The 21300-nt window shown below is 32.4% G+C and overlaps 1 protein-coding gene and 1 long non-coding RNA gene across 2 annotated transcripts; one reads left to right on the forward strand and one right to left on the reverse strand.

Annotated features, from left to right (window-relative positions):
* The first annotated feature begins 6831 nt into the window (after nt 1-6831).
* Nucleotides 6832-8547, forward strand: LOC134745306 (uncharacterized). The gene is made up of 4 exons (XR_010128155.1): nt 6832-6939; nt 7043-7157; nt 7383-7564; nt 8409-8547. It is a non-coding gene; the product is annotated as an uncharacterized LOC134745306 (long non-coding RNA).
* A 9070-nt stretch (nt 8548-17617) lies between these two features.
* LOC134745283 (phospholipase A1 member A-like) lies at nt 17618-19133 on the reverse strand. Its single transcript, XM_063679275.1, has 2 exons — nt 18928-19133; nt 17618-18288 (listed from the first exon to the last, which is right to left on the reverse strand). Exons 1-2 carry the CDS (start codon nt 19125-19127, stop codon nt 17637-17639), a joined length of 852 nt encoding a protein of 283 aa, XP_063535345.1. The 5' UTR covers nt 19128-19133; the 3' UTR covers nt 17618-17636.
* Between the last annotated feature and the right edge of the window lie 2167 nt (nt 19134-21300).

Below are 21300 nucleotides of genomic sequence, written 5' to 3' on the forward strand. Positions count from 1 at the left end.
GATGCTGAAAGAGATCAGATTAATAAGTAAATTAAAAAGAAAATCTAATGATCTAAATGAAATTAATAATGATATTTTTATAAAATGGGGTTAAATCCTTCTACCCATCGGAAACATGTTCATAGGTATATATATATCTTCTATAACATTCCTCCGACTGAACCGTTCGAACAAATAGAGCTATAGCCTCAATCTATATATCTTTAGATTGAATCTCAAGTTCCTTAGAACAAATTTATTAGAAATATTACAAGTGTCATAACACTTTTGTAAGTACTAAAATTTCAGTACTGCAAAAACTAAAATAAGGAACACTTGATCCCTTGTATAATATTAAATCGTGGGATTTTACATGCTTTAGCTATATTATCTATCATCGGGATGAAGGTCTGGTTCAAAAAACCTAGTTTTGCACTATCAAAGAAAGCGAACTCCTCAAGGACACTCAAGATTGGACCTTTATCATACAGTCATCTTTTAATTCTAATCAAATTATCTCCTTAGAGTACAATTCCATCAAATGGCAAGTCCATAGACTCTAATACCATCAAATATTATAAAGATGAATAAGGCCTTAGCCTAAAGAATTTATTCAAAATTCTGAACTATAAATTCAATTTGCTTGCAGTGATTCCACATTCAAAGTATAGTAGAACACCACACGACCTTGCGTTTCACTTAGTCGTTGCTTGAATTGCCCATAATTCTGAACATCTTTACATCTATTCAGTTTGATTTAATAATTGGAATTATAGATTCCATTACTTGCCATTATCAAGCAATTGTACTGACTATAAGCTTCTTTCAGCAGCTTAAATACTAATTACACAAATCTTTCAGTGATGGTCAACAAAACCCTACCAAACTTAATTGGCCTATGCTTGGAGAGTCATGATCTTTCTGATCACTAAAGAATTTAAATAATTCCTTATAGTAATTAAATTGTTTAGAAAAATGCTAATTTATTTAAATAAATCATTTCTAAAGTAATTATGTAATTATTATCATCTAAAATAAAACATTTCCCATTGATTAATTTTAACCAATATAAAATTCCAGAATTCTACAATATATCTATAAAAAGGTAAAAATGTAAATGTAACTGTAAAAATATCAAATTGGACTTTCAGAAGCTACATAGACTCTGTTATTTGTTTAAATTTCAGAATCTAGAGGCTACACCCCTCATGCTAAAATGATTGCTACGGGATGAAACATATACTTGTAAATTTAAATAAATAATACAGATGATATTAATAAATATTACATAAATATCAAAATATAGTTAAAATTGTATAAAAATGTTTTACTGAGTTTTTATATGGATTAAGTTTCCTTATCGCTGATTTTAGTTTTAGACTGAAAAACAGATTAATGACTAGATTAAATTATAGGACCTTCCTGAAAATTTACTTAAACACATAATAATGACTTGTGGAATAAACACATAATGTCCTGAAAATTTACACAACACATAAAATAACCTGTGGAATAAACACATAATATCCTGAAAATTTACACAGTCAATCACACTGTAATGAAAAATCCACTTACCAAGGCTCGAGCTTTTCTTTCTTCATACTTTAAAATTTACAGACTTCCCTACTCAAACTATGGCATCTGCCTGACTCACTTCGACACAAATGCACTCACAAACCTAAATCACTGAAAAACTTATGGGCTTGGTTGGCACGGTTAACGTTTCAACCCATAAGATGTTCAATGCCATCAAAATTGATTAGTACACACATATGCAATAAGGAATTATTGAATCTATAAACTGAAACTCTTAGGTCTAGTTACTCAATAAAATTAATTAATAACTATTATCAAACAATTTAAAACTTCCAGGTATTTATTTTTAAGATTTAAATATAATTGAATTTACTCGATTTTATCTATTTGTAATGAAAGTTGACTATTTATTTTGTTACTTGACTCCTATCTTAGTAAAAACATGATTCCGCTCACCACCCCGACGATCTTATTCTCTCTCCTACTGCTGCTCTTTACTGCTACTGCTTCTACTGCTCGTTCCGCCTCTACTTTTGTGAACTTTAATACGCGCTCTATGTCAACTACGAACTGGCAGAGCCTCCTCCGAAGAAATAGGTATTCTAATAGGTATCCCGAACTTTGGTCTAGGGTTAAGCAATTGCTCGGGCAGAGGTTCACTTTACACGTCTGAAATTCCGAAATTGAATGCCCCACCTACAATCTTCTACATCTATTTATAGTAAAATATTTGACCAAATTACTTTTTCCCTCCGCTTAATCGAAATTCAACCTTATTTTTATCAAGTTTATAACTTTCCCTACCTGTTTTAATGTCTTTAATAAATTTCATTCATTTCCAATATTCCATTCATTCCTGACCAATAAGACAATTACGAACATTCCGAGGAACAATATGACATGCGCAATGGAAGCTAATATAAAATGAGACGCCTTCAATCAAAAGACACCGCATTGCCGCCCGTCAATAAGGTTGATTTTGAACTGAAACTATATGGAAATAGCGTCTTATTGACAATCGACAACAAACTCCCCTTTTTAATGAAACCGGCACACATAAATAACGTGGTGATACCAGCTACAAATTTTAATTACCTCATAATATATCAGTGATATAGATTTTAATTGATCCTAAGTTTGTGCATTTAATGAACATTTGACTTTATTAATATTAATAAATATTCTGAGAATATTTTTTACATTAATTGTAATTCATTTAGGGATGAGTCCCTTTTGTTCTTTAGTGGTAATTCTGTCTTTTTTATTTACCCCTCTGATTTTAGTCTTTATTTTTATTATGGATTACTTTTAGTACTGTCTCAGTAAAGAATTTTTTAATTTATTACATACTTGACTGTGTTTTTAGCAAGATTTGTATTATGGATGCTTGACAATGCTCTGTACATACATGTAAAATTTACATACATAGGAATCACCTCATCAAATATCTGTTCCTCCCTTACGGGGTCCCTTCTCATGTTGACCTTATGTCACCTAATTACTTGATTTTATTTAACATTATGACAATCTCTTTTGTTATTTCTATCTTTATTTTGCTTGAGTTAAAATGTAAGTAACTAAAATGGTATATTAAGATAAATTACTCTAGTTTCAAATCTCCTTTATATTTCATCCCTTCTCCTAATTGCATGATAAATTTTCCTGACTTTTTGGGTAATCTCTTGTCATCTGGCCACCCCATTCGCATAGATCTGGATTTCTTGGAATTTTTGCCAGGTGCGTCGGCCAAGGTCACATTTCTTTTAAAACAATTTATTATTGCTAATTTTTTGGAATTAAGTAATGTTGTTGATTTTATCGTATTGTTTCCATGCTGACTTGTTTATATTTTTTAAGGGTATTTATGTATGCAATGTTATTTACTGTATGTTACTGATATTTTCTAGACATTAAAACAAAGTTATCTATTTAATTGCAGTTCTCTTAATCATAATGGAATGTTTAATCTACACATATGCTTAAATATGTCTAATAAGTATATACTATATTTAATATCTGTACAAGAGCACATGCGATCGGTTACAGCTGCCCCCACGTTTTGACAGAAGTACAAGAGTTAAAGACTTTTGCACTGGAGTCAAAATGAATAAACCCCTAATATTAATTAGTTATTGAAATTTTTAATCCCTTCTATGTAGATGTAGTGAGTAAATATGACCAATACTTAAAAGAACATTACTGAGATAGTGCGATCTATAAACCTATTGGTTTTCCAGTTCCATGAGTCAAATTATTGCCAGCCATGAATTTTCATTCCAACAGAAGCATTTGGTTGTGAATCAAATGTACCCTAATGGTAAAATTATTGCATTTCCATTTGAAATCTATAGCCACGTTGCTCGGCCGGCGATCTCGCTATCTACATTGTCCAGATATAATGGTACTTCAACAATCTCTTCATTAGAATGAGAAAGCCTTTCTATTAACAAGTAACCAACAACAATTGTTTTTCCCATAGTTCAAGAAACCAGCCTACAAACCGACACCACACAACAATCCTCCTTCTTTCTTGGTATATGTCCTATGTGCAAATGAGATCAATCAGTTAATTTATTATTCCTAAAATGGGCCACAAAAAAAATTAAGCGTATTGATTTTTTATATATTAAAAAAAAAATCTTCCTGATTTTTCCCATAAGATCACAGGGTGTGTATGTAGTTTTGTTAAAAGCTTCTTGTAGAGTCAGTTGTTACCAAAACGAATGTACCTGTAAAAGGTATGAATTTTTTTTTATCCTAGCTCTTAGATTATTTTGATAACAAATTCATGTAAACCCATTTTACCCAATGTCAAAATCTCAATAACCTCTGTCAATATTCCTGGATGTGCAACCATGAGTGAAACCCTTTTAAACCTTACATCATTCCGTTTACGCCTTTCATTCGTCATTCTAATATTCCATGCTTATTCTTATTCACTCAGTTTCATCCTTCCCCAAACTCTCACACATACTGTTTCTGTCATAGCTGCTAAACCCATTTTGAACAATGACAAACATAAAATTAGCAAAAAAATAATTTTCCCACTGTAACTGCTAACATATATATAATATATATCGGTATATTTTTAACATCCTCCCTACATTCTTACGCTAAGTGCAAGTGTTCAAGTCAACCAGAACGCAGAAGCTAAAATTATCGCAATTTACGCCAACCATCCTTATAACTACGCATTCTATGGATAAAACAGTCCTTACGCTAAATATGTCATGCATAACTACGCTATATGCCGCATCCTATAACGCCAAATGCCCTTATATCTACGCATTTTTGAATAAAACAAATCTTTATGCCAACGCAATCAATTGCCGTAAATAACTTTCCATACATAAACGTGTTAATATACTACGCATAAATAGCCATATAATAATCATAAAATATTTGCCTACAATAGAATTTGTAAATATCCAAATACTTCCATAGTCTTTATGTCTAAAATTTGATAATTTATTTCAATATATATATATACAAATATTTACACACATACATACATACATATACACTTATGTACTTATTTGATTCTAATCATGATGAAAACCGGTACACTAACTCTGTACATGGACTTTTCTCAGGCATCTATCAATAACTACTCTTTTGTAACACTATATAATGCCTTAAATTTTGATCAACCACTGAACAATGATTCAAATTCAATTTACAAACCATTCCATTCTACTATATATAATTTGATTATAAATAAAAATTTGAAATGCATAAGTTTGTCAATTCTGGTAAATGTTTACATACATACATACTTAGGTATCAGTGATTCATTAAAACCTTCCTTTGAGTTCTTTTGTAAAACTTAATATCACATGTTTGTTTCATATTGTACTGTAAATGAATGATTGCGATTTGTCCATCTTACTCCACTTACTTAGCATGTGAAAATAACAATGTTATTTGTGACAAACACCTGTTTTGTTAACCGTATTTTACGATCAAATACTTCACAACAATTGTAAACTAACATGCCCCCCCCCCCCCCATAGGTAGGTACCCCTATCATTGAAAAGTTTGCTTCTCCAATTCGCATCTTCAGAAAATTGACATGACAACAACATTTCTTTGTCGTCGTTGCTCATCTAATACCCCAAAATTAACCTGCTTCATTAATCAGAAAGTGACCTACAATTTGGCTACCATCCATCAGTTTCATATAATACAGTTTTTTTTTTATAGAAGAAACGAACGCTAAGTATATAAAGTATATTAAATTACCTTACCATTTTCATTTCGCAAAATCCATAACTAACACAACATATTTACTTAACTATATAGTCTTTAGTCACTTTCACTTACTAGTAATTATCTATCGAATCAAAAGTTCAATAATCCTAAGATCTAAACTAATACCGGCACCATTTTTCTGTTTGATATTGATAAACAAACCGACCAAACTGTCAGCCAGTTCCCACTCTCGCGCAATAGAAAGAAGAGTCAAATCAAAAATATAGTCTTCATCTACTAAGCCCATCTCTATGTAAATACAAATAACGTCTATTTTCACTTTACCTTTATCATATTTAAAATCAGTTCACTGACGTATTTTGCATAACCTTAGTTGTGTCTGTGGATTGAAACTGTAAACGGTAACACACTCGCGTACAAGCCACGAGTCGAGCCACGATCACACAAGACGCGAATGTAAATTGAGTATGTCAATGTCAATGAGAATGTATACAAAATTTTATTATTTCCTTTCTTTCTCAACGAAATCAACCTATAAAACCCACAAATGTGACGTAAGCATTTTTTAATTCCTATGAATGGTCCGAAGCTATTGTCAACTTTTATTTCTTAACTAAGGTAATAAAACAAAAATCCGTAATACATAGACTTGAAGTTTCCACACAATTATTTCTCTCATTTTTTTTTTAATACAACACAATGTTTGTACTAAGGAAAAGCACTTTTTTTTTTAACAAATACCGTTCTTATATTTTTCGAAATACAATTCGGACCGTATATCGATATGAGATTTATTGTTCTGTAGCAACACTGACAACATCGATCTAGTATAGTAATATAGATGAGCTACACGTGCGCCTCCTCAAAGGTCGAAACACACACAACGCAACAAAATCAGAACCCGCTTTAAATTGACCAAATCCACCAATAATTGCCCATGCAATCCGGCCGGATTATCCGCTATCCACCACAACCAATTTATAAATTTATAATAGGGAACAAACATAAATATTAGTCCGCGACAAGAACAAACAATAACAGTGCTCTCTCTCTCTTACATCATCTCCAAACTATTGTATCTCTATGGTGTGTTGGTGTCCATCATGGACGCCGACGCATACGCTCATGATGTGCTCATGTATTACTAAGAAAAGTTAAAAATTACATTGCTAAATTGTATCATTCAATCTCAAACGTGATAAAATATAAGATGTGAGTATTATTTTAATTTAACTTTACTACCTTTTGATACTATTGCAATAATTATGACGTAAAATGTGTTGTATGAAGTTCTAATGATTTCTTTCATTTCTAGGTTATATTTTCTTGTTGCGGCGACATATATTGTATGAATATAAGGTGTCTTCGAAGACAATGAAGCTGAGTCATTAATTCTATGATTTCCTAACTGGAATGCATCAAGTTTTACTGTAAGTAATATCCTATTTCAATTTTTTTTACAACTGAGTTCCTATAAGTCTGTAATTTATATGCAGTTTAGTTATTCTACTAAAATATTGAAATAATCCCCTAGATTCTCATTATTTGAACCCTAACCAACTGTAGGCTGACATTTTATTCTAAATTTCTAGGTTCCAACTCCATACAAGTATATAAATACCAATCTTTAATATTTCCTGCTTACATGTTTCCAGATATGGCATTCCCGATGCCCCCCAAAGTTTACAAGTTTAGACCAGTGCCCTGCTTCTGTAATTTTGAGTGCAATACTACTTACAAACCACCATGATGACAACAAAGTAAACGGAACTCCAATTGTGAAATCGTTCGTGGACAATGACAATGTGAAATGCAAAGCTGCCTCTACTACTAATTGGTAAGTTGATCTATTTATTTCTAAAAATCTATGTAAGCATTATCTCTATTAACACATATATTGAAGGCTGCCAACTTAATTAATTTACTTTGAATGTGACACAACTATCAAAAAGTATGGAATCTTGACAGCCCCGAGCTCACACATCTCAGAAATGTGCAAATTCGCCAAATGCAACTTGGAATTATTTGATCAGAAATGCAATATTAGAAAGTGCACAGTCACACATAAAGCTTTAATTGTCCCAAAAAGTAGATTAGAAGTGATCAAGAAAAACTGCTACCACATAGCTGTCCGCATTTACAATGCACTTCCCATATCATGGACATAACTGAACGTTTTTACAATCTCGATGATTCCTTTTCTCAGAACAGAACAAAATTGATCACTTGACATGTAAATTATAATGTATATTGACTTGAATTGTAATGTAAACTTTACTAACATTAAATTGACTCCGTCTTTGGAATGCAATTTATCTGGCTATTATATATATATTACTATTGTATTTTAGGTACAAGTACACTGCACACCCCAAACCGGTTGATTGTGACACCCACTATTATAAGAAACTACTGTAACATCCGTATACCGACATGCACAATCTGACAATAAATGATTACTTACTTATTTACTTACTATTTTTCTTAGGAGCGACCTCGGTATAAGGAATTTTGAAAATCTATGTTTATGACTTATATTGACTGATTTTATTAGATTACATAATTATTCAGAATGGACAAACACAATTTGGTTATAAAATATCTACCAATCAAAATTTTCTTATAGCTAAGTCCTATTTTCTTAAAATTCTTATATTTATATTATATATTTTTTTTTTCAGAATACACTAAGCTGATTCACCTGCCCCCCCATCCATTAAACTACTAGACCTATGCCACATGTGAATGCACATGGAGCTGTATGGGATCCGAAACTTTCCCGGAACAATTCATATGTTTCAAACTTACTGAGTCCATACAAGAAAGGTAAAATATTTTCTTTTATCCTGTAACCCTATTGACTTTCATCCTCACGTTTACTCTAAAATCAAGCAATAATGTTTGCTTAGAGCCCCATCTCTGAGTTTTATGATGACAAACCTATTGTAGACCTACCACATACATCTAGTAACTTAAAAGTAGTACCCTATCTAAACTTATGTATATATGTATCCTACTTACAGTACATTCCTATTCTGAACTAATTTGCCTCCTTCAATGGCCACAATCTAACTTTAATGCATTCTACGGCAAACTGACAGACTGATAACTAAGAATCAAACGCATCAATCTAGAAATGCCCCTATCTTATTACAGCTGAAATTTTCAAGAGTTGCTTGTTGGGTGACAATACAATATTAAGGTATTAATGAGCTGATCTGATGATGTGACAGGAGACTTCCTCAAATTTCAACAATGCAAAGGAATGTGGCCAAACTTAAAATTGCTAAAATCATCTACAAGTTAAAACTGTCTGTGGATAGATTAGTGTTATCATAAAATCTACATTAAGAGAAATAAACTTATTATCTAACTTATATTTATTACTATTCTAATGGAGAATGATATCTTGTTTCAGAAAATGATGGAACAGCCCCATGGAGCGTCCCGAGCAACCACTCAAATATTCTAGTTACTTACTGAACTGAGTTTATGTAGTAACTCCTTCTATTCTTCGCACTATGGATTAACTGGGTCGATTTATGTACTGCTTGGGGTTTTCTTTTGTGTGTTGCATGCTTATTCAATAAAATTGATTTTTATTGAGGGTTTTTTTTCTTTCTGCATATGTGTTTGTGCACCTAACTAACATTGGGTTTTTTTTTTTTTTGTCTATTATTATATTACTAATAAAGCATCTTGTTCACTGAGTTTCATTTGTTCCATCACAAAATTTGCTGACAAATTTAGGATCAGAATCAGGAATTATTTATTTGCATTGATATTTATTGTATTTCGTTGTTTCTTATGTTTTAATGAAATTTACTGCCAACTGAACAAACAAAGCTATCAGCTTACTGCCTGTAAAATATTGCCCTTTTGATTGCCAACTATTTGATAATTTTTACTTCTTGCCAAACAAAACTTAAGAATACCTATCTGTTCAAAATCCCAATATCCAATCATTTGCTAACATACATAATACCTACTGCTTAGGCATCTCATTACATACTATGCTTAAATACTAGATCCTATTTACTACTCAGTAAACACTAATGATCTTGAATTCAATATCTTTCATCAGTCCTAAGAGTTTGGTCCTTTTTAGGGTTCCGTACAAAGAGCATAATGGGACCCCATTACTAAGATTCCACTGTCGGTTTGTCTATCAGCAGACTGCATCTCACAAACCGTGTTAACTAGACAGTTGAAATTTCACAGTTGATGCATTTTTGTTGTCATTATAACATCAATCACACTCATGCTCGGCCAGTTTTTCTTAAATATGGTTTTTGGCCCATCCTTGCTTCTACTGAAATAAAATTTGATGTCTAATGACTATACATTATATTGCTTTCACATATAAACGCTAAATTCTCTTGCATCTGGGTAAATAATGATGATGAATGATGAGAATTGCTAATCTTATTGCTTTTAATAGAAACAGTGTGGAAATACCTAATATTTATTCTTAAAATCTAGTACTTATGTTCTAATGATACATAAATCTACAATTTCATTACATTAATCTGTTGTCTAAGGATATTATTTGATAATGAAGTTTCGATGTTTCTTTGTAAAAGCCAAATTAATCATCTATGCACTACAATCTTAGAAACATACATTCATAGCTCCTTGCTTTTCTAAATTATCCTCGCTTTTTGTAATAATTATATCCCTTTGATAACAGATAACACCTTATCAGATAACTGATAAGACGACAGACTGATAGCATGAAATGTCATAGCGAGGTGAGAAGAAATAGGGTTAAGATTGAACAATCCAACTTTTGACTGCTGTCAACATGACGTTTCTTTTGATGTAGATTGACAGAATGCAACGCTGACCTCTCTAACTATACTTATAAATTCTGTATGACCTAACAACAACGTTTAATCAAGAATTCTATTTTTAAATTTAGCTTATTATTAATAGCATGCGAAAAAGAATAAAATTATTATCACTGACTTTAAAGTTAGTGTGACTGGCGGATAATTTATAACCTGTCAATTGAAACCAACTAAAATTTACGTAAACCGTAATCACCCAAGTCTAATGTCTATTTCTCTGTCTTAAAGTGAAAGAAATATGTTTTTTATTTATTTATTTATATATATATGTCATCATAACAAAACATGAAGTCTTTTTGATAAAATAAGATATCTTTAAAAGGGTACTCCACACTGATGCACGAATCACACACCTGAAGGAAGCTTAATAGATTGCTTAAACAGTGTTATTACACACATCTTGACCTAATGATAATCATACCGTGTGTCTATACCTTTACGAGAAGTTGATGACAAATTATGACAACAGATTATCTATTCACTTTTACAGCAGTGTTGCTAAATCGTACTTTTTTTTATTTTAAAAACGGGGTCATATTTTAATTTTCAGTGTTCTGGCATCCCTGATTCACAGTAACCTCAAACAGTTTTACTCTAGCCCCGTTGCTAAATTTGTAATTCTCGAGTTTCTTGTTTTATTAACGTAGTCCGAAGCCAGGCTAAGCTTTAATAAAGTAAATTCTTGCTTGTTCAGTTTGAATATAACTATTGTCTCTATAAAACTAATCTGTATATGCAGAATGTATGCGTGAACGCATGTCAATTTCGAGGTTATCATCAGTTTGAACAGTCAAACAGTTAACATCATTTTTTATTTGATCCTATATATAGTTTTCCAGTGTTATTCAATGTGTAAACCGTATCTAGTGAATTACGTAATAAAACAGTCAATTATTCCAATAATGTGAAGTGAATCCAGTGAGAAATACTAGTGTTTAGTTAGTGATATTTCAGCTTTTAACGGATCTACCATGCCGGATTTATGCTTTTTCTATCATAATTACTCCAGGTTAGTGCCTTTCCTAAACACAAATGTCTGTATGAAGTACAAATATAAGTTTATGTGCTCCGTTTACGATGGCTTAAGTTTGTCAGATAAACTACCTGTGCTAACTAAAAGAATATACAAAGTAACAAAACAACTGGTTATTTGACGCAAAAAAGCTAACAAATCCTTAACTATTGTATCACATTTCACGGCAAAACTTTGTGACAAACGTCACATTAACATAATACATAATTTTAAACTAAGCAAAGTGTAAACTCATCCTGGTTATGGTACCACCACTTTATAACAACCCCTTAATATACATTCTTACTAACTTAACCAGCCTATTGATACTCAACACAACAGCCCAATTACGCAGACGCCCATCGCCTAAACTAACTTAATTAATACATAATTACCCGTCTACCCCAGTATCAAAGATGCAAACCCATGACCCCAAAAAAAAATGTAATTTACCTCTGCTTAGATTAAATTAAATTGGCCTCAAATAAAACGTTGTGATCGTCTAGATAATGGCAGGACACTACCGCTATGTGTAATAACCCAGAAACTTTTTACATTAGAAGGATAAGTATAGCCATTACAAAACACAAGATATCTAAATATTTCTTATTGAAAACTATTAGAATTTAGAGAAACAAACTTAAAGGAATCAGGACAGTTATTTATAGATAAATTTATTATGATGATGCTGAAAGAGATCAGATTAATAAGTAAATTAAAAAGAAAATCTAATGATCTAAATGAAATTAATAATGATATTTTTATAAAATGGGGTTAAATCCTTCTACCCATCGGAAACATGTTCATAGGTATATATATATCTTCTATAACATTCCTCCGACTGAACCGTTCGAACAAATAGAGCTATAGCCTCAATCTATATATCTTTAGATTGAATCTCAAGTTCCTTAGAACAAATTTATTAGAAATATTACAAGTGTCATAACACTTTTGTAAGTACTAAAATTTCAGTACTGCAAAAACTAAAATAAGGAACACTTGATCCCTTGTATAATATTAAATCGTGGGATTTTACATGCTTTAGCTATATTATCTATCATCGGGATGAAGGTCTGGTTCAAAAAACCTAGTTTTGCACTATCAAAGAAAGCGAACTCCTCAAGGACACTCAAGATTGGACCTTTATCATACAGTCATCTTTTAATTCTAATCAAATTATCTCCTTAGAGTACAATTCCATCAAATGGCAAGTCCATAGACTCTAATACCATCAAATATTATAAAGATGAATAAGGCCTTAGCCTAAAGAATTTATTCAAAATTCTGAACTATAAATTCAATTTGCTTGCAGTGATTCCACATTCAAAGTATAGTAGAACACCACACGACCTTGCGTTTCACTTAGTCGTTGCTTGAATTGCCCATAATTCTGAACATCTTTACATCTATTCAGTTTGATTTAATAATTGGAATTATAGATTCCATTACTTGCCATTATCAAGCAATTGTACTGACTATAAGCTTCTTTCAGCAGCTTAAATACTAATTACACAAATCTTTCAGTGATGGTCAACAAAACCCTACCAAACTTAATTGGCCTATGCTTGGAGAGTCATGATCTTTCTGATCACTAAAGAATTTAAATAATTCCTTATAGTAATTAAATTGTTTAGAAAAATGCTAATTTATTTAAATAAATCATTTCTAAAGTAATTATGTAATTATTATCATCTAAAATAAAACATTTCCCATTGATTAATTTTAACCAATATAAAATTCCAGAATTCTACAATATATCTATAAAAAGGTAAAAATGTAAATGTAACTGTAAAAATATCAAATTGGACTTTCAGAAGCTACATAGACTCTGTTATTTGTTTAAATTTCAGAATCTAGAGGCTACACCCCTCATGCTAAAATGATTGCTACGGGATGAAACATATACTTGTAAATTTAAATAAATAATACAGATGATATTAATAAATATTACATAAATATCAAAATATAGTTAAAATTGTATAAAAATGTTTTACTGAGTTTTTATATGGATTAAGTTTCCTTATCGCTGATTTTAGTTTTAGACTGAAAAACAGATTAATGACTAGATTAAATTATAGGACCTTCCTGAAAATTTACTTAAACACATAATAATGACTTGTGGAATAAACACATAATGTCCTGAAAATTTACACAACACATAAAATAACCTGTGGAATAAACACATAATATCCTGAAAATTTACACAGTCAATCACACTGTAATGAAAAATCCACTTACCAAGGCTCGAGCTTTTCTTTCTTCATACTTTAAAATTTACAGACTTCCCTACTCAAACTATGGCATCTGCCTGACTCACTTCGACACAAATGCACTCACAAACCTAAATCACTGAAAAACTTATGGGCTTGGTTGGCACGGTTAACGTTTCAACCCATAAGATGTTCAATGCCATCAAAATTGATTAGTACACACATATGCAATAAGGAATTATTGAATCTATAAACTGAAACTCTTAGGTCTAGTTACTCAATAAAATTAATTAATAACTATTATCAAACAATTTAAAACTTCCAGGTATTTATTTTTAAGATTTAAATATAATTGAATTTACTCGATTTTATCTATTTGTAATGAAAGTTGACTATTTATTTTGTTACTTGACTCCTATCTTAGTAAAAACATGATTCCGCTCACCACCCCGACGATCTTATTCTCTCTCCTACTGCTGCTCTTTACTGCTACTGCTTCTACTGCTCGTTCCGCCTCTACTTTTGTGAACTTTAATACGCGCTCTATGTCAACTACGAACTGGCAGAGCCTCCTCCGAAGAAATAGGTATTCTAATAGGTATCCCGAACTTTGGTCTAGGGTTAAGCAATTGCTCGGGCAGAGGTTCACTTTACACGTCTGAAATTCCGAAATTGAATGCCCCACCTACAATCATCTACATCTATTTATAGTAAAATATTTGACCAAATTACTTTTTCCCTCCGCTTAATCGAAATTCAACCTTATTTTTATCAAGTTTATAACTTTCCCTACCTGTTTTAATGTCTTTAATAAATTTCATTCATTTCCAATATTCCATTCATTCCTGACCAATAAGACAATTACGAACATTCCGAGGAACAATATGACATGCGCAATGGAAGCTAATATAAAATGAGACGCCTTCAATCAAAAGACACCGCATTGCCGCCCGTCAATAAGGTTGATTTTGAACTGAAACTATATGGAAATAGCGTCTTATTGACAATCGACAACAAACTCCCCTTTTTAATGAAACCGGCACACATAAATAACGTGGTGATACCAGCTACAAATTTTAATTACCTCATAATATATCAGTGATATAGATTTTAATTGATCCTAAGTTTGTGCATTTAATGAACATTTGACTTTATTAATATTAATAAATATTCTGAGAATATTTTTTACATTAATTGTAATTCATTTAGGGATGAGTCCCTTTTGTTCTTTAGTGGTAATTCTGTCTTTTTTATTTACCCCTCTGATTTTAGTCTTTATTTTTATTATGGATTACTTTTAGTACTGTCTCAGTAAAGAATTTTTTAATTTATTACATACTTGACTGTGTTTTTAGCAAGATTTGTATTATGGATGCTTGACAATGCTCTGTACATACATGTAAAATTTACATACATAGGAATCACCTCATCAAATATCTGTTCCTCCCTTACGGGGTCCCTTCTCATGTTGACCTTATGTCACCTAATTACTTGATTTTATTTAACATTATGACAATCTCTTTTGTTATTTCTATCTTTATTTTGCTTGAGTTAAAATGTAAGTAACTAAAATGGTATATTAAGATAAATTACTCTAGTTTCAAATCTCCTTTATATTTCATCCCTTCTCCTAATTGCATGATAAATTTTCCTGACTTTTTGGGTAATCTCTTGTCATCTGGCCACCCCATTCGCATAGATCTGGATTTCTTGGAATTTTTGCCAGGTGCGTCGGCCAAGGTCACATTTCTTTTAAAACAATTTATTATTGCTAATTTTTTGGAATTAAGTAATGTTGTTGATTTTATCGTATTGTTTCCATGCTGACTTGTTTATATTTTTTAAGGGTATTTATGTATGCAATGTTATTTACTGTATGTTACTGATATTTTCTAGACATTAAAACAAAGTTATCTATTTAATTGCAGTTCTCTTAATCATAATGGAATGTTTAATCTACACATATGCTTAAATATGTCTAATAAGTATATACTATATTTAATATCTGTACAAGAGCACATGCGATCGGTTACAATGGCTTTTGTTTAACAGATTACCGTCTTAGGCGTGAAAATCATTTGAGAAGATGCAGAGCCAACCTTACAAACCTTCCAAATAGAGATATATCGCTACAGTTTGCATTCAAAAGTAGGTATCTGTCACATTCTAATTGCTTTTTATACAGGATATATCGCCGCTATACTGACTCAACCTCGTATCTGCAACACTCATTTGATGACAAAAACACCCGTATTCCGAATGAAAGAATAGCGACATTTCCATCAAATAATTGTTGCAGATATGAGGTTGAGTAAGTATAGCGACGATATATTTTGTGATGGAATTAAAGAATGGTAGATTCTTTTGACGCATAGTCTAATCGGCAAATTTTGATGCTGACTGTATAAGTCCATATGTACGAGAGTGTGCGATGGGCTTACTATACCTAGTTTTTTTTTTTTCAGATTAGAAATTTTGTAATCTCAGTGGTACCTAACTTTTTTCCTCCAAAATTAAATCTGAGTAACTGTGCACCGGCGGACATTGCCCCAGCCTAGACTGCATCGGCACTTACCATCAGTAGGGCTAAGATGATCGGCTCTTTATCATTTGTCACCATGCCTGTCACGTTCTAACAAATATGTAAGTGCGAAAGTGACGCATGGCATATATGACAGTAGGCCGAGCACATGATTGACGCGACAGTATCTCGCCGCGAGATAGACTACCCGTCTTTTACTAACTGTATGAATTAAAGGGGGACGGGTAGTCTATGTCGCGGCGAGATACTCTCGCGCCAATCATGTGCTAGCCCGGCAGGTGATAAAGAAAAAATGCGACCATGATACCGCTGCAGGTGAGATTGTGGTCAAATGCTTACGTTTCTCAAATAAAAAAATAAAAAAAATGATTCTTCTATAGTTTTATTTTTACAGGTCATTAGAATTATTTTATCAAATATTAATTGATATGTATGGAAGGTGACTGAGGCCCCGGAGTTTAAGTACCGTATAATTTATCTCTTTTGACATACATGCATATGATATCTGTTTCAGTTTTTAAATACATAATAACGTAAATAGGAATTTATTCATTATAACAAGAATAGGTATGTGTATCTAGATTAAATAAATCATAAAATTCCATTTTTTTTCCTTTACCTACATAATTATATTTGAGAGAATTGAAACGGCAACTATTTAATAAATATACATATTGTAAATATTTATTTTACAAGTTTACCACGAACGCATTTCCTCTGTAGGTACGTACCATACAAAAAAACACTTAGCAAGACTAACAAAACAATATCTTCCTGTTAAACATCGCGAAATCATTCGGTTAGTTTTCTCAGTAGATATGTGTGGCCATGGAATTTGCATGACGATTACCTTTTTCACAAGCTTTTATTTAACCTTTGCTTTGTGAGTAATGTTAAAACCTGACCAGTAATATATGATTATTGTCAAGAGGGCGCTGTCATGTATACTTAGCTTTCGCATTTATAATATTATTAGTATGGATTCTCGTATTGTCTTATTTTGAAAATTATTTTTCAGATTGTATTATTTTATTATACATATTAGGTACCTAATTTAAACAGATACAAAAATGACTTAAACATCTACCTTTTCTTCTGCTAACCTCTGATTCATAATAATGGAACTCAATATTATTTCTTTTAAGGTTTAGCAAATAAGAATCTTTTTTTCTGAAATTTTATATTTAAACAAATCACGTTTACATAGAACTGTTTCATAAATTACGATAGCGATATATGATCACATTTCCACTACATTAAAATACCAATTATCTGTCTTCCTTCAGTACAAACATTTAGTAATTCCAAAAATATGAGACGGATTTTCCTTTCTTCTTTAACCCATTCTTCCCCAGACCAAACGGATACCTATTGGACGTTCGCAGATAATATATACCTGGTTTACTTTTATCAATAGTCAAATCCATTGTATTTGTCACTAGTGGAGTTTTGTCATAGCAATCACCATCTTTCGCTTGTGCCACAGTATCACATTGTACAGCGATTAGTTTACCAGGGTTTACCAGAGCTGCTATCCAAAGAAAATATGCTCTTAGATGGCTGCACATGACATCGCATGGCAACCAAGAGATTTCCCCTGGCTGCCATCCCCCTCCATTAACGTAAAACGACGCGTGTCCAACAGGGGTGCCTATTCCAAAACCTTCGCTGTTCGTGATGATGGCCAGGACAAAATCGGCGTCCGACGGATCTAGTCTGTCATCCGGCCCTAGATGTCTAAAGCAGGGACCACCGGTGTCCATGCCAACGAGCATGGAGACATTTTGCCCGGTTATCCTCCGGTAGTTTTTAGCTACGAAGCTCATGGTCTGCGCTCCTAGACTGAGGCCGGCGATCTCCAGGGTTGTAGGGTCGAGTCCGAGTGTGGTTAGGGTTGCTAGCATCTCGGCCCCGTGCTTGCCGACTTCGCGCATCAGGCGTGCGGAACTGGCAGTTAACAAAAAAATTTTCAATAAAAAAAATACACTTAAATATAAACAATATTTTACTTGGGTTGCCAAAGGGGCGTTCTTGGGAAGGCCGACTGGTGGCCGCCCGGTAGGTCGGCCCAGATATCGCTGGGGAGACAGTGTAGAAGCGGATCTGCTTCAGCTTCAAGCCGATAATCGGCAGGAAACGGCCAAGGATCGTGAAAAGTGGAGTGCTCTCGTTTCAGAGGCCAAGACCCTCCTTGGGTCGTTGAGCCATATTAGTTAGTTAAAATATTTATATCATAATTGTACTTAAAGGTATACGACACCGGGTTTTGTCTCTTAGTTTAATATTAGTTTCTGTCTCTGTCTTGTTTTTGTTTTTTTTTACACACATCATTTGCTAACACTCTTTTGAGATGAATTGGTCGTAATTTTGGGAATGGGAACCAACTCCACAATGAAATAAATTAAAATCTAACCTTAAAAAAACATAAAGTAAAAACTTTGATGGAGATTTAGTGTGTGGACTCTCTCGAAGAAAGAGAAGTGTTCTGATTTTCTAACATTCACCTAAAAACAACATTTACGTTTATATTTTTCAGTTACAAGAGTCATCAGTCATCGTTTCTTTTTACGGTATTATAATACTCACTCAATAAAATATGTGCTGGTAAAATACACAGTATCTAAAAGAAGCACATTATATCCCAATTGCTTATAAATATTCCCCAATGTCAGACCAAGCCCCCACGCGGTAGAATCCCAATACCCTCCTATGTACAGAAAGGTTTTCTTCGTAATATCAAAGTCTTGGTGGCTGGCTATTTCCTTTACTCTATAATACTGGTACATTGACCAGTTTCCACTAAGTGCACCGCCCTCGCCGACTAGTACTAGGTGGAGCTTTTTTAGACTTTCCGGCTTGATTTTAGCTGGTTTCATGGTGTCTTGACCTGTGGATTATAAGTGTGTTTAGTGTTTAGGTCACACGAATTTTAAAACAAAAGTTGTCATTCAGAAGCATAGTTTAAAGCTTGTGGGCATTTGAGTAGTGATTTTATTACACGGGTTAATTGAAAAGGAACCCTTTTAAGCAGATAAAAATTCTATCAGGAAATATATATGTATAATTTTTTTTATACAAATAATAATTAAAAATTGGAAAATTGGAGCATATAAAAATTTGTATAAAATCTGTTAGCTGGCGCGATGACTCAAAATGAGTCTAATTTTTACAATAATCAAAAAATCGAAAAAAGTCAAACTTAGGGACATAGTCACCGGGATAAGTGACGTACACGAAGAGAGGCCTGTGCCCAGCAGTGGGCGACTAAAGGCTAAAATAATGATGATGAATAAAACTTAACTTACAGTCTGAGAACAATCCCAAAGTATATCCTTCATCCGTCCTATTATATTCAAGTGCCACTGCCACTACGAAAACAATTGAAAACACTGGAAAATACGTCACTGTTAATTTATCCACCAGCATTATCTTTTGTTTTTATTAGTTTCCAATTTTATAGATGGACCACGTTGTTGTTCAATACTTTTTTATGAACCTATGTTCTGGCTTTTATTTCTACCTATTTGTTGAATTCAGGCTAGTATAAGTGTGATACTGATAACATTACGTCTAATACGGGTTCACTGCTCTTATATACATATATATGTGCATATTTTGAACACATTGCGTTGATGTACGGTATAGGAATGTATTTAAGAGCCCATCAGCGTGTTCACTAGCGTCACTGCTTAATAATTGTGATTATTTAAATTTAACGATAGATATTTAAAAAAGAGGGCCGCTTCGTACTGTATTTTGTATTTAAGAACCTTTTGAATATATCAAACTAGTTTTTATGTTGCTGGATTCGTCGATCTATGAATTCATAAGAAAAACGGCCGTTTTAACTTTGGACGCATAGATTGACGAATCCAGCAACGTAAAAACTATTATAATGTACTTAAATACAAAATACACTACGTAGCGGCCCCCCTTTTTTCATCTATCATTAAATTTAAATAATCACAATTATTTAGCAGTGGCGCTAGTGAGCACGAAAAGTTGTAAAACATATAGGATGTTCTCTGGCTCATAATAGGTACTTTTTTAGTTTGTAAGGAAAAAATATAGTTCAAAATGTGAAATTATATTGACCAATCCCATTCGGGTGGAGCTGCGGGTGCAAATATTTTAATATTTACTGATACAGATGAACAGAACATGGTTTGCTACTCGTTTTGCATCTAATTACATTCTCTTAAGTATACATATGCTTAATATATGTATGCTAATTTATTCGTATTTTCCGCCAGTTTATTACGTAAAAAGGTGATTGAAAAAGGATTAAGCACAATAAAACCAAATGTTAGTAAGTAATGTTTATTCATCGTCTCAATGGAAGAAGTAGTTACCAAACCAACCAATTTTCTTGTCTTCTAATAATATGCCTTATTTATAAACATATTCAAGTCCCGCGCTCAAAAAAATGTTTGATCTCCATGCAAACTTTCAACCCCTTCTTCACCACCAGCCTTAGGGATGAATTTTCATTAACGCTGACATCAGTAATTTATCAGTCATTTAATAAAGTACCTTTTGACAAAGTTTGACATTATATTTATTTGATTAAGAAGAAGTTACTCTCATTAAATTTTTTCTCATATGAATTATTCCCGACCAAAATTATTTGAATAATTTTGAAGGGACTAAAATCAAGATGATTGTATACCTACGAATTCTTATTCAAATAATTATTTTATTCTTGAATGCCCAACACTGCTTATATAGTAACAGCATTAAATATTACCCGCATACTACTTTGTCACTCAAGTCAAATCTGCCCTATATTCAACACACATTTCAAATAGTTGCTAAGGATAAAACTCACATGCAATTATAAGCAAATATGTTCGCTAGTGACTTATGAGGTGGTATAACTACGAATTTAATACCTACACCTAGTAAAATGTAACGTTTCAAAACCATATTCACACACCTCAGGTAGGTAAGAATGATTTT

The sequence above is a fragment of the Cydia strobilella genome, chromosome 11 (genome assembly GCF_947568885.1).
Source record: "Cydia strobilella chromosome 11, ilCydStro3.1, whole genome shotgun sequence".
Taxonomy (NCBI): domain Eukaryota; kingdom Metazoa; phylum Arthropoda; class Insecta; order Lepidoptera; family Tortricidae; genus Cydia; species Cydia strobilella.

Excerpts from the sequence above, each read along its gene's own strand:
- LOC134745283 (XM_063679275.1), bottom strand. The coding sequence starts at position 19,127 with ATGTACCAGTATTATAGAGTAAAGGAAATAGCCAGCCACCAAGACTTT. Across the intron at positions 18,289-18,927 it reads ACCAGCACATATTTTATTGA|TTCCGCACGCCTGATGCGCG; the intron begins GTGAGTATTATA and ends GTTAACTGCCAG.